This window comes from Anopheles cruzii, chromosome 3 (genome assembly GCF_943734635.1).
Source record: "Anopheles cruzii chromosome 3, idAnoCruzAS_RS32_06, whole genome shotgun sequence".
In the NCBI taxonomy this organism is placed as follows: domain Eukaryota; kingdom Metazoa; phylum Arthropoda; class Insecta; order Diptera; family Culicidae; genus Anopheles; species Anopheles cruzii.
The window spans coordinates 78,464,299-78,488,750 of NC_069145.1; the positions used below are offsets into that span (position 1 = coordinate 78,464,299).

At 50.1% G+C, this 24,452-nt stretch overlaps 3 protein-coding genes across 4 annotated transcripts in view; 1 reads left to right on the plus strand and 2 right to left on the minus strand.

Moving 5' to 3' along the window:
* Window positions 1-55: 55 nt before the first annotated feature.
* LOC128272446 (integrator complex subunit 1) lies at window positions 56-6,726 on the minus strand. Its single transcript, XM_053010258.1, has one exon. It carries the CDS (start codon window positions 6,724-6,726, stop codon window positions 148-150), a length of 6,579 nt encoding a protein of 2,192 aa, XP_052866218.1. The 3' UTR covers window positions 56-147.
* A 719-nt stretch (window positions 6,727-7,445) lies between these two features.
* LOC128271061 (histone H3-like centromeric protein A) lies at window positions 7,446-8,034 on the plus strand. Its single transcript, XM_053008494.1, has one exon. The coding sequence runs from the start codon at window positions 7,474-7,476 to the stop codon at window positions 8,032-8,034; it is 561 nt and encodes a 186-aa protein (XP_052864454.1). The 5' UTR covers window positions 7,446-7,473.
* Window positions 8,035-8,818: 784 nt separating this feature from the next.
* The window catches only part of LOC128275264 (protein kinase C and casein kinase substrate in neurons protein 1), a 30,796-nt gene continuing 15,162 nt past the window's right edge, over window positions 8,819-24,452 (minus strand). Inside the window, exons 3-11 of one of the 2 annotated variants that reach the window (XM_053013708.1) lie at window positions 15,928-16,608; window positions 15,750-15,859; window positions 14,026-14,174; window positions 13,760-13,948; window positions 13,345-13,692; window positions 12,255-12,365; window positions 11,243-11,463; window positions 10,991-11,172; window positions 8,819-10,922 (exon numbers count right to left, since the gene is read on the minus strand). In XM_053013708.1, the coding sequence (XP_052869668.1) occupies window positions 10,810-10,922; window positions 10,991-11,172; window positions 11,243-11,463; window positions 12,255-12,365; window positions 13,345-13,692; window positions 13,760-13,948; window positions 14,026-14,174; window positions 15,750-15,859; window positions 15,928-16,031 (1,527 nt within the window). In that variant the 5' untranslated portion in view covers window positions 16,032-16,608 and the 3' untranslated portion in view covers window positions 8,819-10,809. The remainder of the gene's footprint in view (window positions 10,923-10,990; window positions 11,173-11,242; window positions 11,464-12,254; window positions 12,366-13,344; window positions 13,693-13,759; window positions 13,949-14,025; window positions 14,175-15,749; window positions 15,860-15,927; window positions 16,609-24,452) is intronic. The other variant, XM_053013709.1, reaches the window with a different exon arrangement.

Genomic DNA, 24,452 nt, shown 5'->3' on the forward strand with positions numbered 1-24,452 from the left:
AACATTGTGCCCATTCGTTTTAAATTACATCAAGTACAATTTATTGGCTCCCCGAATTCACAACGAAACCAATCTGTACGCCCAAATGTCCATTTTCGATTCGCTTCACGCATCGATTTTAGTTCCGCAGTTCCACGAGGTGGCCCGTTAGCATGCGTGTTGCTTCTTGAGCGCTTGAACACACCGCCTCAGCGCGCTGTACGTGTTGATGCGACAGCCAATGCCCAGTTCGAAGACCGCCGTCAGAATCTGGGGTGCGTACTCCTGAAGGCACAGGGTGTACTCCGTCGTTTTGTCCAGGGCACTGTAAGCAACGGCCAGCACGTCGTGGTTAAGGCACTGCACAAACGCGGCCAACGCCGTGGCATTGGTCGAGCCACTGCCGGGATTCTGCTTCAGCCACCGTGCTACCAAATTGTGCGCCAGCTGGCGTATGTTGGGCGAAGGGTGCTGCACGAAGCGTACGACGTCGTCGAAGATGTCTTCGAGCAGTGCGGGCCGCTTGGCGGTCAGGGCATCGAGTTCCATCAGCGGAACACTCACTTCATCGACATCGCGCGATCGCAACACACCGACCAGTTCGGCCCAATGCATCGGCAGCGTGTCATTTTTTACGTACGGCGTCAGCATGAGTCCTGCTGCAGCAGCAATTCCTTTCCGCCCGCGTCCACGACCGACCGCTGGCACCAGCTGCCGATCGCCGTTCGGCACCGGCGCGTTCCCGTCCCCGATCTGGGCCACACTGGCGAGCAGGTCCAAATCGGCCATAATATCGTTCTTCTTCGGCTTCTCGTCGGTACCGTTTCCTGGTGTGGCCTTCAGCATCGAAAGACCCTGCACGAGCTGTTGCAGCGAGTGCAGATCGAAGTGCTGATGCGCCAGCTCTCCCAGCACGTCGGCGTACTGCTCAACGAATGCGATCGCCGTCGGCGGGTTCGCGGCAATATACGCCTGCAGAAACTCGACGAACCGGAAGATGAGCGTGTAGCTTTCCTTGAACGTACCGTGGTGGCGCAACAGTTGACAGAAACAGTCGAGCGCATTGTGCAGCCCATCCCGGTAGCAGTCACGGAAGACGAGCGGGGCCAGAAGCTCGAGAATGCCCATCACCTGGTGGAACAGATGGAAGTGGTACTCCGAGCGCATCACGTGCAGGTCCATATGGGCGCGGCCTTGCAGCAGCGCCGCCAACACGGAGAGCTGCCGCAGCAGAAGCGTCGGATGGGAGGCGGCCAGCTTGCGCACGATCAGTTCCATTTCGGCCGACATCGTCTGAAAGTCGCGCGGATTGTTGAGGCTCGCGATCGTCGTGAGGACGTAGTAGGTGAATCTGTCCGCCACACACCCGCCCGTCGCATTCCTGACGTCCGCTTCGTACACACCGCCCCGGGTAGCCGTCGGGTTGGCGCCGCCAATGCTTCGGCCAACGTTTGGCAGCAGAAACTTCATCGGCGGCAGGTTAAGGTACAGTTGGTGGAGAAACTGTTTTCCCGCCGCGGTGCCTCCCACTCGGTGGCCCTCGACATAAGCGACCAGTCGCGGGAGCAGCCTGAACTTTGCCGGCAGACAGTGCAGCAACAGCCGAACGCGCTGGCCTAACCTACGGACCGATTCGTTGCCCGTCACCAGCCTGATTGTGCGTTCCTCTTCCTCCTCGGCCAGAATGTAATCGATGAAGGTGCACGCCTGATGCTCGCTCAGACTGACGATGTACTCGATCTGCTCGTGCTTCGGTACGGCCTTATCGCGGCCCTGCCACAACCGTGGGTTCCTCGTCAGCGTGTCTACAAAGTCCAGTACGGAGGCCGGATCGTACGAGGCATCGAAGGCACCCATCAGCAAGTCCACCGTTCGGTGGATCGTTGCCCAGCTGACCTGATGGCTCATCAGCGACAGTAAATACGGTCGCGAGTTGGCCAAACTTCGGCTAAACAGCAGCTCCATCTGTTGCTGCTTGTTGATGCGGATCAGCTCCGAGTCGGCATCGGCCACCCAATCGACCAGCAGCCCACACTTTTCGCCCTCCATCAACCAGTACGATCCTTCCAGCGCACCGTCGACCGGCATACGCTCGGCCGCAGGTTTCTCCGCCTTAATGCCACCCTTTCCTTTCAGCAACGTCGAAGCCACACTGATCAGTTCCTCGCGGCTTGTGCGCCGCAGCTGCTGGATGCCCTTACGTTCGACGTCCGCCGCCTTACTCGTCGTCAGGACGTCCAGCAGGCCACCAACCTCCGCACCGTTGGCCACGGGTTGTTGGCCGGGAAAACAACTCTGTGCTGTGTCTTTCTGGGCCGCTTGGAACAACTGTTGCCGCTTGCTGATCAACACCTCCAGCAGAACCGCGTTCGGCAGCGGATTTACGAACCGTACGATCTCGTCCAGCACGTGCAGCAGATACTTGAGGTTTTCGAACTTTTCCGGCGGCGTTTCGAGGAGCGCACGGAAGAAGCACACGATCTGCGCGTTCTGCACCATCGCCTTGATCAACCCCTGGCCCTGCGGGCTCTTCATCAGTCGACCAAGGTAGGCGACCGTTTTGTTAGCGGCATATTCTTGCGCCTTCGAGTGCCGGGACGAACGGGACGAGGAGCCACCGGTGTTCAGCAGCCGTTGGATGAGCTTCCGGTACTTGGCCATCGCCGTCGGACCGTTCAGCTTCACCGTTCCGGTGAGTACCAGTTCGACCGCGTCTTCGATTTCTTTCGTCTTTGAGCCCCCACCCGACGGTCGGGTGTCCGAGGACACGGACCGTCGCATGCTCGCTCCCGCCTCCGGTAGCAACTCGATGCGGTACGGTTCCATCACACCGGCCACGTTGGTTGCTGCCGCTTGAAGGGCCGCAGGTCCCAACTTCCGCTCACCACCAGAGTCGTCGACAGACGGCTGCAGTTCGAGTGCTTCGACGGAAATGTGCCCATTCTTGGCACCCCGAGCTTGCTGTATTTCTATCAACTGCGCCAGATAGCTCTTGTTGAGGATGGCCGCATTAACCGCATCGTACTGCACGATCACGGCCCGATCGAGTACGGCCAGCAGCTTCGACATCGAGGCGACCGGTGTGCCAAAGTTTTGCACAAACAGCACAATCTGATCGGGCGTCAGCCCCTGCAGGGCAGCATCGACCAGCCGCTCCACGTTGCTGCGGATCATCTTGAGCTTCAGCCAATCGGGCAGTATCTGGACCGCTTCGGCCGTATCGATCGTGAATGCTTGCGGCGGTGGGGCACCCTCGGGGAACCAGTAATCCAGTATCTGTCCGGCGACGGAGATGAAGGACGAGTGCGTGAGCAGAATCACGAACGCCTGGATGATGTTGAGGTGGATGTGACACTGGCTTTCGTCCGCAAACTGCACCACCAGCAGGTCCGAGTACTCGGTGAATGCCTGCGGAATGCACTTGGCGTCGCGCAGCTTGATCAGAAAGTTGTTGAACATCACAAACAGACAGTTGAGCGTTTGGATGCGTGCCTCGCTTTGATCGGCCGCCGTCGGTATGATGCTCGCAAACACGGTCGTCCGTTCGACGATCAGATGCGACATGTCCATCACGTGCTCAAGCATGGCCTCTTCGCCGTCGTGCGACGTATGGGCGGCCACGAACTGGATGTACACCATCACCAGCTCCGGGATGTTCTCGACGTGACAAGCGGCCCGCAACTGTACGATCACGTTCGGGCGAACGTACGGGAAGTGCGGAATCATCGGCAGATAGCGCAGCAACCAATCGCCAGCGTTCGATTCGATCGGTGCCGCACCCGGATCGTGTTCCTCCTGGAACACCTTGAGCAGCAACTTCAACCCCCGGATTGCCGATTGACGCGAGGCGCTCGAAAAGGACGAAAGACGGCGCAAAAAGTACTCCAGTATCTCGCCGATCATCGCCTGATGTTCGCCGGTTTCGTCCTGCAGGACACGCTGCAGGTACAGCAACAGTTCCGCCTCACGACTCGACTCGACGATGACCGTGCCGGCGTTTGCGAGCAAAAACTCACACAAACACTGCACCGGTAGGTGGTTAAAGTCTCCCTCCGAGTTTTGCACCAAATCGGCCAACCACGGCATCGACTGCGACGAGCCCTGGCGCTGGATGATCTCGAGCAGCAGGTCCGGTTTACGGCTGCGGCACAGCAGATGACCCAACCGGTGGCTTACGTTCAGTTGCTGCACTTGATCGAGCACCGGATTCGGTGGCCGTCGTGCCACCCCTCGCGGGTCCATCAGGATCAGTTGCGACAGAAGCAAACTGTTCTGCTCCGTAATCGGATTCGACGCCAGGTGATTCTCGAACTCCAGGATGTGGTGCTTCTCGAGGGCCGCCACCGCCAGCTCTTCGTCGGTCGCTTTCGGTGGTGCGATCTGGTTCGTGATGCACATCTCCATCAGCAGCCGCAACATCGGGTACTGATCCCAACAGAACGATCCGAACGACGACGGGTTGTGGGCCGAGATGAGCAGCAGAATGATCCACGTTTTCCAGTAGAGCGATGAAATGGCCAGATTCGGGGGTTCATAGTTCGGTGGCAGCACTATGTTGTCCGGATGGTGATACTCGGACATCTTGAAGAGCAGCTCGATGATCTTCAGATCGGTGATCTCGAGCGGAGGGTAGTCGAATTGACGCAGCGATCCAGCCCGTCGCACCAGCTGCTCCGTAATGTCCATCGTGTCCTGGATGGAGAATGGGATCTCCTTTTCGATACCGATCAGCAGCAAGCACAGCATCACGTTCTCCTGCAGCGGTATCTCCGACACTATGCGCAGCAATGGCGCCCGCTCCGCTTCCGGTGGCCACTGGTCGCCCTTGGCGTACGCTTCATGCGAGTCCAGCAGCAGTAGCTTTTGCAGCGCCGCCTTGTAATCGGCCAGCGCGATCGGCTTGTAGACCCGAGGCACCACGTCCTTCATCCAGGCCAGGGCCTGGTCTTGGATCATCGATTGCTGCTGATAGAAGGCACTCAGTGCCGGCGAACTTTTTGTCTCTCGGCCACTGCGAATCGAAAGGTTCGCATCGCGAATCTGTGGCGTAACGCAGAGAAACATGCACAAGCAAACGAGGTCAACGATCGAGTGAAAGATACGATCGCGAACCTCGGTCCCCGTGCCACCTCCGCCTCCGGTTCCTCCGCCGTTCGCTGGGGCTACCGGTGGCGGTATCAGATCGGGACGGTTCTGAAGCAGCACTTTACAGAACACCGGCAGGTTGATGTCGTGCCGTAGCATCTTGACCAGCTCGCGCAGAAAGAAGCGCAGCGTGCGCAGCACATCCTCGCGTTGCACCAGAAATTCCTGATAGATCTCCGCCAGATGGGCCGCGGATTCGTTCGGTTTCGTTTGGAACATCATCGCCAGCATGCCCATGTTATTCGGGTTGTGCGCGTTCGACAGTTCGTTCTGCACGACGTACTTCAGCAGCGGCGTCAGTATGTCGGGCTGACAGTTGATCATCTCCTTCAGCCCGATCATGAAGATGTTGATCAGGGGTTTGGATTTGAGCCGAACTTTGGCCAAGTTTGAGAGCACTTCGTGCTCTTTCGCGCTCTGCCCGGTGACGTTGTAGCACAGAAAGGTCAGCAGCTCCTGGACCGGTTTCACGAGCTTCCCGTTGTGGATCCACATCTCGAGCCGGGGCACCACGAAGGCCCGTACGTCGAGGATGCCGCAAGCGAGCGACAGGAAGCGGAGGAAGTTTTTCGTTGAACAGTCCGGGCCCTGGCGACGGTTCAGTTGGTCCTTGATCGCGTCCATCACCATACGCTCGATCTGCTCGCGAATGTGCCCGAAACGCGGCGGATTTGCATCCGGATCGCGTCCCAACGCATCGCCAAACAGGCCGCTGGAGTCGGTCGAGTGTTCATCGTCCGGAAGCAGTGAGTTTTCGCGCGACGTCGGATTGAGGGTGCTCAGCTCGGGCTGCAGCATCCACTTGGGCGGGATCTTTGTCCCGAACGCGGCCACAATGTTGTCGGTGAACGGAGCGCACTCCTCGTAGTCGACCCACACACGGTCGTTGATCGCGTCGTCAATGTACGTCCGGACGAAGCTCTCGGGCCACTGCTTCTTATCGCTGTGACCACGGGCCAGCAGGTTGCAGGCCAGAATGTGCATCGTGGCATTGTTGCGCCCCTTGAACGCGTTGCCACCGCCGTCACGCTTCAGAACGGCCACCAGGGCCGTCGTGATTGTTTCGTTGCAAAACAGATGCGGCCGCAACCGGGCCAGATAGAGCAGCGACAGCGACAGCACGGATTCCGATTTGGATTTCGGTGAAATCAACAGCTTAATCGCACCGCAGATGTACCCGACGACGCTGTCACTGTCCTGCTGCTCGATCGCCGTCAGAACGGTGGCGGCCAGGTCGACCGATTCGCACTCCATCGCACACTGCTCCCAGTACTCGAGGACGCTGCTGGAACTGGAACTGTCGCCACCGGACGACGACTTGCTCGTCCCGCCAACCACCAGCCCGGAGGAACCACCGACCAGCGTCGCTGTGGCGCCGGATGATAGTTTTAGCTTTTTGGCCACCACCGGGCTGCTGGCCAGCACCGAAGAGGACGCTTCCCGTTTGCGGTCCGACACGCTACCGACCAGTGTGCGCGATTTCCCATCGTCACGACTTCCGCCCGCCGATTTCGATCCGAGGGCGTACAGTTCGCTCTGCGGGTGACTGAGCTGTTGCTTTTTCGTCCCCCGCAGGCCCGTTCCGGATTTACCGCGATCCATGCCGCTCGCCACGAAGCTATCGTTTGCCGGTGTGTTGGCGCTCGCTGGTTGCAGGGGTATTTTTGGCTGATGCGCCTTTTTCTGCTAATTGTTCCTTTCGTCCGAACGCTCGCAATTTGATCCCATTGAATAAGAAGCTACGATTCACGCGGATGACGTTGACACTGACGTTTGCGGTTTTTTTGTTTCAAGCTCTTCGAGGACGCGAAGGTAAACAAACGCTAGGAGGCGTTGCTGCATCGGCCATTCAGTTTTGCTGCATCGGCCTACGGCGGTTTAGATGGTGGCGGTAAAGCCGTTTGTCATCCATCAGAGTAGTCGCAAGTAAACTGTTAAAATAACTATGCGTTTACTTATTAAACTTATATACGACTAAAAGAATTTAATAAAAAATTGGGAATGTTTGCGGGACTTTGCAGTGCCATCCCTATTCAACGGCATCATTTTGTGCGGCATGACAGTTCTCGTCGGTGTTGAATTAAAAAAAAAACCGTTCGGCCATCATTGACTAAACAAATAGCAAAGGTTCGAAGCTGCTGGTAATGGTGTTCTAATCATTGGTTCCGTAATCTGTATTTCTCAGTGAAGACCATGGGAGCACGGAAAAAGAAAGCTTCCAATAAACCAAAAAATCCTACGACCGGACCGGTACCACAACCGGCAAAACCAACGACTAAGACAGCAACGGAAATAAACCGACCGCGTCCGGAATTTCGCCGATTCGATGACGAAGAATTACGATATGCTATGGGCGAAGAGGAGGAAGACATTTCGGACGACCTGTCGCAGGACAACACTAACCAATCGAAACCAAACTTTTCCTTCCTTCCTTCACATCAGCATTCGAGTCCGCGTTCTAAGCAAACGAATGCAACCACCGGCGGCAGGGAGCACCGCATATCGAGCACGCCAATCCTACCAAACTCGGAAACCATTTCAACGTCGTCTGCGGCCACGAGTTTAGACCAAAGTTCCCAACCGTTGACAAAGGGCAAATCGGGACGCCGAAAGCAGGCAGCTCCCCGAAATTTCAAACTCATTAAGGATATTGTTCATCTGCAAAGCACCGTGCATAATCTGATTCCAAAGATGTCCTTCGGACGCCTCATACGCGAAATTTTGATCGAATATTCCAATTCTCATCTGAAAGTTACGCGCGACATGCTGCTGTGTTTGCAAGAGGCGGCCGAAATATATGTTGTCCAGGTGTTTGAAGATGCCTATCGTTGTACGCTCCACCGAGGACGAGTAACGCTCCTTCCAAAGGACATACAATTAGTCTTGTTCATACAGGGAAACATGAAATGACGCTGGTAGGAACAGTTGTTGTGGAGTTATTAAACTATTGATGTAATTTTATTAATTTTGTTTTGCACCAACGCTACTGACAGCACGATTTTGAGGAATTTTTTAAATGTTTAATGTTTAAATGAGGAAAATAAATGTTTTAACCATTTTCTGCCGGTTCATTATTCGATTAAACAGAAATTGGGCAAAACTTGTCTAATCTCGTAACAGTTTACGGAACTTCTGAGGCAGCTTCGGGATTTTTTTTTCGGGAACAAATTTTTCTACCGGTACTAACAGCATCATAACCGGGAAATAATATGCTGGACATATCGTTTTCGACGCGACTCTTGGTTCCGTGTCTCAAATCCTTCACGGCTGTCATCGATTCTACCGTTCGAAGAAACCGTTGGCCACCGACCGGATCCTGCCGACTTCGGTGTACCTGATGCCAATGTTCGCGATACTTCTGCTCCTTGCTTTTACTGTCCTCACCTTCGAAAATCTTCTTCATCTGTGCTCCGCGGTCGTCCCGCGATGGTGGTGCACTGTTTCCGGCACTGGTTGGTGCGTGGCTTGGAAAACCCTTCAGGTACTGAGTTTCGTAAAATGTCTCATCCGTCTGATGGAAAACGCTTTCCATATCGGCAGATCCTGTACGGGACACGGGTTTGCTGATCCTTTTCGCCATATTTACGATGTTTGTGCTGACTTTGCCCAACTGCTGTGATATTATTTCTTCTTTAAAATCTGCGGAGCTCGAGAAGCGAAGGCAAAGAACACGCAGCAAGGTTTACCTTGATGTATTACTGATTTTATAAATTAACCTTTTCGTTCAAATCTTACAGAACGCCTTCTGCGATCTACGGTACAACGCAACGCTACTTAATATATTTCGTTATATATTTTTGTCCTCAAACTTAATATAATACACAACATTTCGTTTTGCTTTCCATTAGCAAACCATCCTGTTTCAACGCAGTTTGAACCATGTTTACCACTACTGAACGCTACCATTGCTACACCCTACCCTTAGAGCACTACTAATACGACTTGCTCATCGCACCGCTACTTTAGTTGATGTATGTTCTTATTTCTCCGTAATGCATGCATATTTGATTTCATATAACATACGCCATTTCAGTATCGCTCTTATTATATTCATCTATCATTGACAAGTCCTGCGATAACAATAAAATAACAGGTAATTTTAAAAGTTTTCTTTCAACGCAACAAACATGAGGCGAAAGTATCGATTATTATGTTTGCAAGAGCGTTGGTCACTTACTCCCCAAGAGAGTCCGCTGATCGTTGCCATTTCCACGAGCGAACATTTTCGCTTTTGTTTTCTTTCACTTCGTAGCTGCATTCTTGTAAACTAAGAACCATTAAAAAAGAAAATCCCAAGGCTCAAAAATAAAAAAAAACGTGGCTTCTAAACATTGCTCCAGTTGATTTTTTTTAGGCTTTGCGATAACCTTCTTATATGAAGAATTGATGTACCTTATTGAACTGTGACGTATATTGCTGGAGCTGGTGGGAGAATTCACTGTTTGATTTGCTTCTAAAAGGTTTGTACAGTTTCCCATAAAATGTCGTACAGATTATCAAAAATAACCACAGAGCTAGATTCTACGATATGACGAAAGTTTAGAATCTTACACACTTCTTAGTTTTGCAAATTATAGCGTAATCGAATGGTCTGTAAAAATGTGACACACAATTTCAACTATAAAATTGGGTGCATGTATTGATCCTGTTGCAAAAGTTGAACAAAAACGAGAAAACTGTAAACTAAAAACCTGCGTGGGGCAATATTTGATATTCATGATTCCTGAAGTTTATTCCACTCCGATGGGAGCCAGGATAACGAAATGTAAAATAATAAAAGAATCTTCATTCTTACTCAACGGTTTATAAGACCCAAAAGGATGTAGTAAACTTCTCAAATCGTTGAGCAAAAAACCCGCCTGACGTCCGCTTTTTTAATGTTTGTAAAAGGCTTGATTTAACGCGAAAATGTACAAAAAGAAAAACGGTACCACGTATTGTTCAGCTATTTCTATCCAGTACTCTGTAGACCAAACCCGAGCATAGTGCTATTGGATCAAGACATCAAATTGACCGACAACTAATGGAAATAAACTGAGGGCGCTACATTTACATGGAAACTTATAGTGAGTGTGATGGACTTTCGTCAATATTATGGCCTTTTACTTCCATTAGCTTCGCCCTGTAACACCATTTTCCAAAGTTTCATACAAAAGTTTACCTCCGTGTGGTTTGCAGTTCAAAATGAGTTCCGTCCGTCTACTTGAAAGTTATCGGGTTTCTTTTAGCAACCTCACACAAATCCAACCGAACAACCTGTCGCCTCATACTTTCTTGCGTGGTATTCGAGGCCCTGACAGAGACAAAAATAAAATGCTGACGCAAATGCTTCATAGGCCAAGGCGGACATTAATGCGCAAACATGATCACTGTTTTCCCTGTGTTATGCCGTCTATTCTTTAAGATTGTGACTATGGTGATACTCAGTTTTCTCACTACTTTGACCACACATGCTCCTCAAAGTGGTAGCACCACTATCATGAACCTTAGTCGCGCGTAAAAATCATTCTCCTAAAAGCACTTTGCGCACTACACTTTACGGTCGGCTACGTTAACATATCTCGTGTACTTTTTCCGGAGAACTTATTTGCCACTTCTATTCCCGCAAGGTGTGCAAAGGCAATCTCTCTGTGGCGGCTTCTTGTCGACAAGTGGCCGTTCACAGGTGAGTTTTCCGAGAAACATTTACGTCGCAACCAGCTCAACATAGTTTGCAGGATACAGTCCGACTCGGCCATCCTTTCGTCCCTTGCACCAGCCTTGTTCGTCTTCATCTTCCAGCTTTTCGAATAAATCTCCTACGGATAAATCGGAAATTATTTACATGGACAGCCATTCCTGCCAACCAACCCCAACCGAAGCGTACCTTGTTTGAAGGTTAGTTCATCACTTTCGGCCCCTTCGTAGTCGTAGAGTGCCTTTACCGCTACTCCAGGTTCACCGTTGTCCACCAGCAGGTTATCGTTGCCGTCGCCTTCGTCCCACTCTTCCTCCTCCTCGAAGGGATTACTATCATTCGCTTTACCGTTCGTTCCAGAGTTTCCATTGCTGTTGGGGCACGAATACGGGACACGTCAGAAAAATGTTATCCGATCGGGGACAGTACATTATAGCTTACGTAACAACCGCGCCAACTGCCGGTGCGACTCGGCCGGGCGAGTTCCGCGTTGGCGTCGTGGTCGGTTCATTCTTCGTTGAGGCGGTTTCCGATTTCGGTGAGTCGTTGTTCGGCGTCGGTGTGGTGCGATTGTTGCTGGTCGTGTTGCTGATGCTGAGTGCCGTCGAGGACCGATTGCCTCCACCGAGTTTGTTGTTGTTTGCCGCTGGTGGTGGATACTCCTAGATAACCATTTTCCGGCGATCCCGTCCAACGGGCAGGTAAAGGGAAAATTACGTTACAAATGTCATACTGTTACTAATCGACATTGTTAGTCAAAACTGGTCTCGTTCTACAACTTCCAAATAGCGCTTAATACTGGCCAAAGTCTACAATATCAAACGATCGACGCTGTGTTTTGCTATAAAGGCTTTCTACTGGACAAAAGTAATATTCCGGAAATTCATGCAAGCAAAACAATGCGCTAAATTACGTCAAGAAAACTATGAAAAGCAACGTAAGCTGCCAAATCTATACTCCAACACTAAGTTTCGCTTGCGTTGCAATAAAAACGTCATCTGTTACATAAATTCTACAAACGGCCGCATGTTACCTGATAAACCGATAAAACTACACAAAAACCTATGGCAATAGAAAGCAAAATTGAGCAAATCGCAGTTACTCTACCAGCACGTTCTGTAACACGCGCAGCATGGTGTGTTTCCGATCATCCAAACGACACAAATATGAGTAACTATTTTGAACGAACACAAGTCTTGCGAACGACACGGTTGAAAACGGGATTGAAAATCAAACGGGATTAAATGGAATCGCACAAATCAACAAAACAAATGTGAGAAGAAAAAACGCAAAACTGAAGCCAAACTTGCTAAACAAACCAAAAAAGCTATGTGGGAACGAAAACTTGAGCGACATAATACATTTAAAAAACACGTCAAACAATCTAAAACTAATACAGGAAGTGTGTATATGATAAAACAAAAGGTAGGTAAAACAAGGAAAAAACAATTACATGCACATCTTCGGCAACGGGTCGCTGATGAATGAGCGTGATCGGCGCTGCGGGTAAAGCTTCTTTGGATTTGATTCCCTTCGCAATGTCGCGGAATTCTTCCGTGTACTCCTGGAAAAGGCGTGAACAGTGTTTTGTTTTGTCCGTTCGTTTGGTTTTGCGATGGTGGGTGACGGGCGTTTAGAGCGGGTAGGGTTCGTGGGGCACGGTGTGGACATTAACGCCCCGGCGTGGATGGAAAATTCAGGATGCACCGATTGCACAAGATGTGTTTGTATATTTATGCGTATGTTTAATTTATGTTTGCATGGAAGGAGTTTGATTAATGGATGATGAAAAAAAAATGAGAAAAAAGTGAAAAAGAAAAAATGGAATACAATTAGTAAAAAGGTCAAGGAAGAAGCCGAATATGACCGATGGCTATGGGTCATTAAAAGTTATCAGTCTGTACTGATGCGAGGACCAAAGCTGAAGCACAAGAAAACTTCGTGCATTCGTACATCTTCGTACTTCGTACATTAGAGTAGGGTTGGGAACGAGAAAGTTAAGCAAATGCTTGGGAAGTCGGTTGATAGTTCCAGTCAATATATATGATTGAAAATGCTATAGAGAATATGCTTTGTTAAATCAGCAGCAGCGTGTAAGCAGCGTTATCCATTTCCCGCCATCTCACCCACCGGTATTTCGAGAGATTGTAAAACAATAAAATCTATTAGTTGAAATTTCACACAAAATATTAAACCAAACATTATGTGCACAGACAAAAGTATCAGTATAGATGGGTTTGGTAGTAAACAGATACTCTTCATCAACCAGACCTAGGGTTAAGAGGTAGACAGCATTCTTAGCATGTCACGTGTTTCATATGTTTTAACGATGTAACGAGAAATGCAGGTAAGGAAGGTAAACAAAAATAACATGCACTGCAAAAAGCATTCACATTCGAGTGAAGGAAAAACGGAGAAAACCAATTTGGAAACCGAAAGCGGCTAGAAAAAATAGGATGGTAAAAAAATTCGCAAACTCATTATATGTGCCCCCGGTTTACGGGTTGGGCGACAGGAGCTGTGAAAGGCAATGCTCGACTCACCACAAACGTTGGCCAACACATGCCCATGTTGACACCGTGATTGTTGGACCACCACTTCAGGTCCTTCTGGTGATCGGCATTGTTGATCGTGTGGTGGAACTCCTTGTAGATCTGCGGCAAGCTCGGATCTTCGGAAATGTTTAGACATTTGTGTATCGAGAACAGGACGTTCTTGAAAAACCACAGTCGCGTCTCCTCCATTTCCTGGCACTTTCGAAACACGCTCGTCATATTCTCGATGTACACGGGATTGTACTCTTTGATCTCGTTCAGCGTCTGCTCGTACCGATCGCGACACTTCTGCACGTCGTCCTTTAGTTTCTGTACCCGTTCGTGCATCTTTTTCAGCTACAGAACAAAACAAACCCCGATAGGTTAAACATCTTGAACCATTGTTTTGCACTACACTCAATACCTGATCGTTGGACATCGACGAGTCGCTGGTGGCGTTGCGTTCCTGATTAGTGGCCGATTTTTCCATTTTGCAGGCCGCGTGGTAGTCGGCTTTCGCTTTCTCCGCGTTTGCCAGCAGTTTGGCCCACGGTTTCTGTGCCCGTTTGAACTGGTCCTCCATTTCTTTGCGTTCCTTGATTTGCATCATTGACTACGGGACACCCGAAGGTTGAAGGTAAACATTGCACGCTTCATCGTCAACCCTTTGCCAAGCGCCGCGAGTCTTACCTTGTGGTAATTATCCTTCTGCCATTCTTTAATCTGAAGCGTAACATCCGTGCAAAGGTTTGCCTTAATCTTCAGGTGCAAATCCGATAGTCGTTCGGCTTCGGTGAGCATTCCCTTCCAGGCTGCTTCCGTGGTTCCATACTCTGGTCCTAATGGATACAAGAGCGAAAGAGAGATGCATTAATTAATCCTTTCATAATTACACAACCCGATATAAGCCTTCCTTCTAATTTAGCTCGCGATGATAAGTAAGAGTGCAAAAACCAAAAACACATTGTAATCGTTTCTCCGATTTCTTATCGTCATACTGTGCTGTTCGACGACCATACACCATGCCATACGTGTTCCGTTGCCCATTTTCGACCTCTTTGACCCACGTAACTCAATTAAGGACACCTCCACGGTTCGTGCCAACGGCCACACGTATCGTTGTACACTGTGGAGAAGCAGAAAAGACGCACAACCAAATCTTCCCTCCTTATGAAGTGCACGAGCTCGAACCTTGGGTATGCGGGGCATGAAAAGGTAAGGCGCATACGAGAGGTCGGCTAATTGAAAAATCGATGACCCAACGATTGGTTTCTTGGGGCTTCTCTTGAAGAAGTGGACCAAGGAGCACACATTTGGGAAGTACCAATAAAAATATTCGATCCATTCGATCCATTCGATCCCTCAGTGGGTAGTCCGTTGTTGGAGTCTTCGCCTTTTCGCCTAGTCAGACAGGATTTGTGTTCGTTAGTGGGCTATTTTTCCTTGCCGTGTGCATAACTGCAGCCATAAGTCTGATTCCTGATGGCATCGACTTGAAGTCATGCCGGAGATTAATGACATTGGCGAACGAAATCAGTGTGCCGCACTAGACACATCCGAACTCGGGCATCGCATGGCCAAAGGTGATCATTTGTCAGTCATTTTGCGCTTCATCAAACACGCGTTTCTTCGCTGATTTGTTGCTTCGCTTCCCTTCCGTACGAATCTGTCGTGCGCCTGTCGACGTCACTCTTGGATGGTGCCACTGCCACGTCCGACCACATGGAGAAAAGCGTCAAGTGGTGGAAAGTGATAAATTAAGACGCTTCTGTGCACGGCTGGTGATGCGTAATCTATGAATAACACGCCCAGAGCGGAGAAGGTTATGGCGCTATTTTTAAATGGACACAAATTCACCCATTCGTTGGCGTTGGAGGTGGTTGAGCAGCTCACAGTTCGGGGGTTGGCGTTTATTCGACCTTCGCACGCTTCTGGTCTCAGAACTGGGCCTCATTGATGGGCGCTTCTCGATCAACGAGAGACAACAAAAAAAACGCTTCCCACATGCAACTGCACACAGAAGAGCCGGTGCGCAGTTTCATTAGCAGCCCTTAGTGATAAAAACCATGCGGGGATCTGCGTTTCGGGATGATGATCATCACCACAAACCGCCACACTCCGGGCGTGATCGGATGATTTCACGGTCGAGCAGTTGAGTCCTATTAGCTCATCCGTCGAACACGAAATGCACCTCGGTTGTTGTCGTGTGTAAACATGGCACACCTTCCCACGTACGGCACGATACGGCCCTCATCCGCGTTCCGTCCGATGGCGGCGCACCACCAGCTGCATCACTTAAGCCTGAAGGTCATATAGAGTAACAGACTGCGCGATAAATTAGAGTAGCGATCATAATTTGCCTTTTGCCCATCTGCAGCTACTAGCTACGGGATCTGCCGCTACTTCTGGCTTACCTTTCTCAATCAGTTCGCCCCACTTTTTCGACCAGGCTTTCAAATTTTTGGCATATGCTTTCTCGATTTCGGCACGCTCCTGGATCAGGGTTTGCAGTTCTGTGCAGAGTCTGTCGAAAGTGGAAGTAGAACGGTTAGAATGCTGGTGCTAGCGCGCCTCATTTGTTTGATTACTCACTTGTACCCGTCCTCTATCCGCTTGGTGGTACGTTTGTAGTTGTTCAGCTCCCAAAACGAATCGCTACCGGCCTGCAGCAGCTGATCGTCGCTGTGATGTGACATTTTTGTGGTGTATACGGCCTGACTCGGCGCGTTGTTTCAACCGTTTCGGGTTGTTACTAATTTATCCCGTAACACAAACCCCGTCCGCTCTTCTGGTGCTCCAAAAAAAAGGTTCGGATTCGCGCTCCCGTGGGCCTTTCGCTTCCCCAGAATATTGTCGCGCCGCGAATGCACCCGCAACTGAAGTCAAATCAATTTGCAAACACACTCTCCGCCCGCAGCCGCGCGACGGCCACCGGAGCCCCCCGAGCGGCTGACTTATTTCGATGTATTTAAATGATGCTCTCCGCCGCCGCCGGACAACAATCAGCACCGCAATTGCTTCGCCAACCACCAACTGGTGACCACACAACGCACGACGCGATCGCGATGGCCTATTTGCGCTAAATGTCAGTCTCGTTTGAATCAATTGGCCGGCCGTCCGTCCGTGTGTGTGTTGTTGAGTTTTGCAGGAGTGCACTTTACCTTATTACCTTTCGCTTGAAATTTGGTTCACAAAAAGATTTGGCAGACTTCCGATAAGGTTCACGGTTCCGCAGGATTCACCTGGTTACGGACATTGGACGTGTAAACAGTTCTGAAATGAAAAGGTAAAAGAATTTTCTTCATTAATGTTTGTGGGCATTATGGGCTTCAATCAAAACCATTAGGTTCTATCGTTGTCCGTAACATATTTCAAGAAACAACTATATGTCGATAACAATACCGGACTGCCAATCGTTTGGCAGTGTGCTTAAGGATACGAAAAAAACACCTCCCGACTCGTTGATGGCTCATTTTCCGGAAATGCTCACGTCCGAAGCGTCTGTCCATCATTAATCAAGTTCTCCACTATTCTCGCATTGGCAGCGCATGACGGACAGAAGAGAACTACTGTATTGGGCTTGACCTAAATTTTCCAAGACTTCTTCCGGCACCGGAACGTGCCTTTTTCGATTGGTGAAATAGAAGAGACACGTCTGGCCATTATAACAAATCTTATGCTGCATTCCGCAAAATACCCAGGATGCCGGAGTCGCCGCCAGCACGGTTCGATACCTGCCCAATTTGGAGAGTATAGAATGTGCGGTGCCGAATTCATTTATTATTCCTTCGCTCATCGCCCATTGACCGAACGTGGTGGCGGCACATATGCATAATACACAACGCAGCATGGCATCGTGTTTTATGCCCCAGTTCCCAAGCCTAACTCTTTCCCTGGTAGATTTCCAATCGTGGCTTCCGGCGGCCGGAAGTTTGAACGAAAGTGCGTGATAGATGTGATGAGCGCCCTGCCCAGGAAAGGGCCGGGATGCCGCCACCAGTAACAACACCTCCGCGGGATTCCGCACGAACGCCGCAGACTTCCAGCGGCTCCGGCCCAACTCTCTCGCGACCTCCTGGGCACGTCACGGCCATGAGAAGGGCAAAGGAGGAAGTTTCAACCCCGGGTTGGCTGCGTGTGCTCATTCATTAATGTTTTACAACCGGTCACGGCGAGCGGTGGCAATCAGCGGCACTGTGGTCCAGTCTACAATCATTTCCCAAATCGGAACGAATCGATCGACGATATGGAGACACCTTTTCTTCCGGTCGGCGCACGCTCCGCCAGAGGATGGAACGGTTGGACAGCTAATGAAATGGTAGCGAATCGAGGGCCCCGTTAAACCGTTGAAAGTAGCGACCATTAGGCGAGTAGTGCTCTGCCAGATCCGTAGCGGAGTGCTGATGCCTCAACATGACCTCAACATTGGAACCTTTATTTATAATCCCCTACATTCCAGAACTCCAGACAGGCAGCACTGATCTTGGGGGGTGCAGCTCGGACGGGAGTGGTCGTAAAATTTCAATGTCATCCGTCCTAAGCATCTCGTTAAACTCCGGTTGGCATTCCGGAGCTGACAGTTGCTTTCAGCAAACAAACCGTATCAGTCATACGAAGGTCCACCGTGCACTGCAACTCGGATCGGCCCGTCAGCAAACTTCTGTCAACTCATCTGGCCGATGCCTCTGTCAATGTCACACCCGCCTCCCCAGCGCCCTGTGCGTTTCATGCTTCGGGGCGATGTTGCCGCTTGCATCATCCGTACGATTATCTTTAATTAAACCCAAACCCAGACTGCGGCCAAGATGGAGAACGCACCGCACCGAGTGGTACACAAATAAGACGCCTTCTACACTTCCTAAACATCCCACAAGCCATTAGTTTCGCGTCATCGCTGACACGTTTCGTGTCCGAACTGTGGGCGAAGGAGGAGTGACGCCTGGTGACGACGAAGACGTTTTTGGGGTGCCACAAGTACGATGCGAAGAGCAGAAGTCGCCGAGACGGTGTCTGTGGTGCAAATAATTTCCGGTTCCATTTATTTGCACCTCAAGAACCATCGCATTGGCCACAGGTGTGCCACGGTCCTTCTGCGGACTGAGGCGGTCCTCGCAGGCGGGTCCTCCTGTGAAGACAGGTTTATGTTGCGGTCCACTGGCACCAAACATTTCACTCAGTTTTAAGCCATTCCCAATAACTCTAAATAACTGTTTCACACACCCAATATTTATGGGCCAATTTATGACTCGGCGCGCGCCTCGAGTTGTGCATCGACTCTGACACTTTCCGTTCTCGAGTTCCAATAAATCAATCCATCCTTTCGTGAGCTGCCTCTTCGGGCTCTGCTACCGTAACGAATAGAGTCAATGGAACCCCCTACTCGTCGATATGAATTTCCCGTCGGTTCTTGGACTCGCCCCCTGCACGCCATGGTCTGAAACAATGGTGCACTTTTCACACCGCCCTGTCCCAAACGCGGCATGAATCATAGCGCGTTCCATTGTGAACGGAACACACCAGAGGGTTGTGCCTCTAAACTGCACCCTGGTACTGCACAAAGCGGATGTGGATGCAGCTTAGGAGGGCTCACAGGGCACACACAGTCGGATCAGAAATTATGGAAAGTGCGCGCAAAATTCATGACGAGTTGAATCGATGATCACAAAGAGTAATTACTTTATTACAACCCTTGCTGGCTGATCTAGATTATTTTCTGATCCTCATCTGCGATCTCGTGATCTATTCGATGATGGCACTTTTAAGTACAACACATCAAATAAGAGGGTTGAAGAACCATTTTTAACTATTCAACAAAGTGTCAGCCAATCAGGGAATGATATTGGGTTGAGCATGCCACAGAGAGCACTGGATATGTTGTCAACCCACCCCCCACAGTGTTCGTATTTCACTTGCCCTTTGAGAGGTCTGGACACCGCCCCAGGCAACAAGAGTGGAATTTGCTCTCTCTCTGACGGATGCCACATTTTCCGATCCGATGCCGTTCGTTAACAAGTGGCCGAACGATGCACGGTAGTCCAACAACGGTGACAGCTTTCCATTCGACCCAGCGCGTTCCGCTCCGTTTCGTTTCCTGACTGTGACAGAAATGTGGGCCGCCACCGGGGTTCGCTGCACCAGAACGGAATGTGCGTTCCGGAGTATATTGGATCGATTCCAGCACACTCGTCGTCACGCCGTCGCTGATCGGATGTGGAAAAACCAATGATCGACAAGCATCGCGACCGTTGCCGTTTAGTTTGCCTAACAAAGTGTTGAAAATGGCCCCTGGTCCCAACCGGAAGACGAGAGAGGAGCGTGTGCCCAACGTTCAGACCGTGTGTGAACGGGGGGCGCGTTTGCTGTAGGTCTTCCGGGGACATTACAACAATTGGGTTACCCCTACACCGAGCTACTTGAAGCTGCTATTTGCGTATGGTTTCTTACAATTCAATTACGACGTTCTTAGCCATCCGATGTGGTACAACAAACGACCGACACTATTCTTCTCGTAATAACACACATATCAGAGGGCTGGCCCCGACGGGTGCCCACGTTTTCAAGCAGCAGGAAGATGTCGCTGCGGGGACGCGTAAATATATCACCCGATTGGGTCCCAATTTGGAGACTCCAGCGTAGGCGCGTCTGCAGCCGGGGTGTGGGATGACAACCGGTTACGATATGTGTGCTTCCCAATATCGAATAGAGAGAAGCATGAAAATCGATGGCTGTTTTTGATTATAATTTATCACGCCTACCACACGCGACAGACTTGTTTCAGTTGCAGATCCTCGTCCACAACTCGTCCGCCCAAACGTGTCCCGAAAATACCAAATCTTCGGCCCACGATACTTAGAACGCTTTTGTTTCTTCCGCACGTTCTCGTGATTGCATCGTGGAGACACTTCCTCCTCCAGTGTCCGCCGGCTTCCATTTCGTATATAATCCCTCCACAGTCACGTAGCTGATTCGAAATTAATTTCTCAACATTAATCCCGGTTTCGGGAGGACCATAAAAAACGTGCCAAAGACCGTGGAGGAATTCAATTTGTGGACTGCCGATCCCCGCTTTTTGTCATAAGCCACCGCACGCCCAACAATCGCGGACCACCAACGGCCGGGAGTGTGTTTGGTGTGAAGAACGTTCGGGAACTAATTTAATTTTTCTTCAATCTCGGAGACACGCCTTCGTCGCAGGTGATACGGGAGAATGCTATGCCACGTGATGCCGGAAATATTGAATACGACACGCCACGCACCAAAAAGGAACCCACAGGAAGACGACGAAAACTTCCTAACAACTCCCGACGAAGGAGAACTGTTTCCCATGTGCACAGACCACCACCGCGGACGCGGACAGCGATTCATAACCGGTTCCGGGGGATGCGGGACACACGCAGAACAGGTTGACCACCGCCACCGCGCACACGAGAAATGGGAATTAGTGGCGTGGCGAGAGAAGATGACTGTTTTTTTTTTTTGGTTTGCTTCATTTCGGCACCACAGCATCCCGGTGTGGCATCATCATGCGCACGGTAAGTCGAGATCCCAGCCAGCGTTCCCGCGGGAGGAGTCGTCGTCGGGTTAAGATTTGAATGAAGCCATGCGTACGACGACTTTGGGATGAACGGAGTCCAAAAGAAACCCGTTACGGACCCTCTCTTCATCGACTGTTATGCTCGGTTTCCTAACGGCTTCAGAGAACCCACCAACCAACACACCAGAGACCCCAACGTTTTGTTGCCTTCTTCTGGTATCCATTTTGGTCTGGCGCATTTCGCATCCGCATGGTAGCAAGAAAATCAGGAGTGCTCAGCAGAGTTTCAAGATCCTTAAACCTGCTTGGTAAAGTTCGCCTCTACCAAGCTATTATTGCACCACATTTCGAGTTTTGCTCCTCAATCCTTTTTCTCGGGACGAAGACTCAAATAAAAAGGCTTCAGCGTCTACAGAATAGGATAATGAGGGTAGTTTTGTGTTATGGTCGCTCTGCATCATCATCGGTAATGCTGGACATTCTGCAATGGATGTCAGTAGAACAGTTGGTGGTGTATCGCACCATGATATTTATTTACAAACTAGTCAGGGGCATGCTTCCGAATTATCTAGGAGAACGAATAGTTAGGGGATGTGATGTACATAAACATCACACACGCAGAGCACAAGACCCAAGAATTGTAAAAATGTCTACCAGAATTGCCGGCAACTCCTTATTTGTAAAGGGTATCCAATGGTTCAACTCAATGCCCAAAGAGGTAGTAAATACAGAGAATATTCGGGAGTTTAAACGAAGGTGCGCTCTGTACGTCAAAGAAGTAGTTAGGTAAATGTTGTATTGTATTGTATAGACTTGTAAACTACTGCACTCATCAACGGAAGCTGGATGATGATGAGGAAAATTTTTTCATAGAACTTTGATTTTTGATCATGATTTAAAATAATAAAATAGTGTACATGAATGAGACAACATATTTTTGAGACGCGCGCGCGTAAAAGTGGACAGTTGAAGCAGACACTCAACAGTAGAACGACTCTCGCTGCACTCGTGCTATCGCGGGACAGGTACATCAAATACGTCCATTGACGATTTTTTTGATGTACTGTAAATGTCCTAGATAAATGTAATTTCGGCCGTTCTTGGTAGTGGTACCCTAACGCTACAATAGTTTTAGGGAACCGGCTACATTGAAAGAACTGGAGATTTTACGGGGGCAATCCGGAGAGTGGTTCCGTATGCGTTTCCTCCTTATGGAAATGGCTGGATACCGCTGTATGCATGGATTAGAGTCAGACAGAGTGTTCTAGAGTGTCTTGCAACGATGCCACCACTTCGTTTTTTTTGAAATCTTAATATCATAACGATAACTGTCTCGCCTATCTCAAACCTATGTTGGGGTAAGAGGTGGGTCTCATCATCATCATCATCATCATCATCCCGTCGACCCCGTGGAATGCTAGCAGACCCCGGGGGTTTTGCAGAATTTTGAATGAATTATTAGAACCGTTTGGAAGCAGTTAAGGTACTGCGCTGTGTGTTCGTGGGATGCGCATGTTCAAGCTTGCGTGAAGCCTTTTTCGTTAAGTCACAATGTCGCGATTAATGAAGGATCGAATGATCGTTTTCGGCAGCGAAACGTGTCAACTTTCATAATTGATTTGTTTGCTTTCCCCTTATGGCATGCATAAAATTTATGGCACTGCAAATAGCAACGCACTGAGCAATTACTGTGTTAAGTTAAAGCTAGAGATCGTTGAAAAAAAATTCAAATTACTGGCATTCCTGCTTTGAGACGTTTAGACCCGTAACAGTACGCGGGGAACGGTTTCAAGAAATTTCTTTTCCTATAAATAAACATCATTTTAGCATAAACTTCTCCGGCAGACATCTTCACGATCGTTCGATCGCGAGGGCCATAGGAAGGCGGCAGGGAAACACATTCAACATTCTAATCAATATACTCACTCCGTCCGGGACACACCTTCCAGGTACGATCATTGCCTGGCGGGTCTCTATCCGACCCGGTGGCCACGGCGACATTCCGAGGAATTTATTCAATTTCCCCCCGCTAGCCTAGTTGAGGCCGGGGTGGCCAGTATATTTCCGAATTTTATCACCGCAGCCGCGGTGCGGTTCGTTTCTTGGCGGCCCGCGGCGGTTCGGATGCTAACGAGAAAACCGATCAATGCGGCGCGCCGAATGATACGCCGCCTCGAAGGGGGCGACACTTCGGAGAAATTGATACCAAGGGGGGTCGGTCTTTTGGTCCCGCTGTGGAGAGTCCGCGCTGGAGCGTGGAGAGAAAGTGTCACGTTCCCGTGTCTGCTGTGGAATTATTGTGAAATACGCTTCCCACCAACAAGCAGCATGCTCGGCGCGTCCACAAGTGCCAGTAAAATTATTATAATTTACGCACAGGATTAGAAGACCCCCGCAATTTAGCGATCATCACCCGATGAGGCGACTCCAGCCAGGTTTACCACACAATTATAGAGCCCCCCGGCTTCGGTATTCTGCATATAAAGACCCCATGAATGATCTTGCGCGCCCATCCTTAATCGCCGTTTAATGCCTCGTGTTGCTCGCTGCCCAATGGGCGCAAAAGGTCCATCTTGAAAAACACCGGTTAGAAAGATCGACCGGTTTAATAGGGAACCCCCGCCCGCCAGCGCCAGCTGTGGCATTGACCGATTGTTGCAGAAGGGTCAATCCCTTATGTTGACTCGGTCTCCACCGGTTTTGCAAACAAAAAACAACATCATTCGCAACAGAGAAAAGATCGCATCATGCTGTTGGCCCCGCCGGCGGGTCGCGATAACGGTCGGCTGGAATATGATGATCGGGCGCGGCGCGGTGTTTAACCACGACCGATCGAAAGTTCGGAAGTGGCCCCGTGCGAAAGGAAAGTGGGCAAGAAGCACCCGTGATCTTGGCCAGTAACCTGCCGATCGATCGACGAACGACTCCGTCCGGTTTCGGTGTGGCGTTTCGCTGCTTCCGGTGGTTGGCTAGCTGGTAGAGAGCTATGCGAGGGCCCAGGCTGCGTGTGTCTCACCTTAACCTTGATGCCCGGTGCCCCGTCCGTGCCTAAACCCGGTATCGTAAGCCGTCCGCACACCAATTGCGCTGGAACGATGGTTTGTGGCTTTATATTGAACCCTGACCAAGATGGAAAGTTTCATTTCGAGTGTCAAACGAACCGATATCTCGAAGCGATAATGATAAAGAAATATGTTGAGTATATAAATAAATAGCCGGCCGGGCTTCGGGCGATATTCGCCTATCGATCGATAAGACCGCTTACAGCACGTGTGCAAAAACACTGCACGAGTGCACTGATTTGCGGTCACAGCAAGAAGGGCCGAGCCGTTGGTGATACAATATATAGTAACTACTTAAATTGATTTTCTTCAATTCACCAAAGTGTAGGTAATCATACAAAAACCGTCCCTTTGCGCAAGAAGAAGACGATAGGGAACTTCATTAAGGACCTTTCGCGGGAAAAAATGTTGAGACACTGATTCAAAAAGTGGACGGAACTAATGGATTCTCATTCAGGTTTCTTAACAGGCCCCACTCTTTAACACCGACATGACCAGTGGCGGCGGCGGCCGGCTTTCGT

What these genes read in the sequence shown, in the direction of transcription:
- LOC128272446 (XM_053010258.1), bottom strand. Translation starts at nt 6,726, where the DNA reads ATGGATCGCGGTAAATCCGGAACGGGCCTGCGGGGGACGAAAAAGCAA.
- LOC128271061 (XM_053008494.1), top strand. Translation starts at nt 7,474, where the DNA reads ATGGGCGAAGAGGAGGAAGACATTTCGGACGACCTGTCGCAGGACAAC.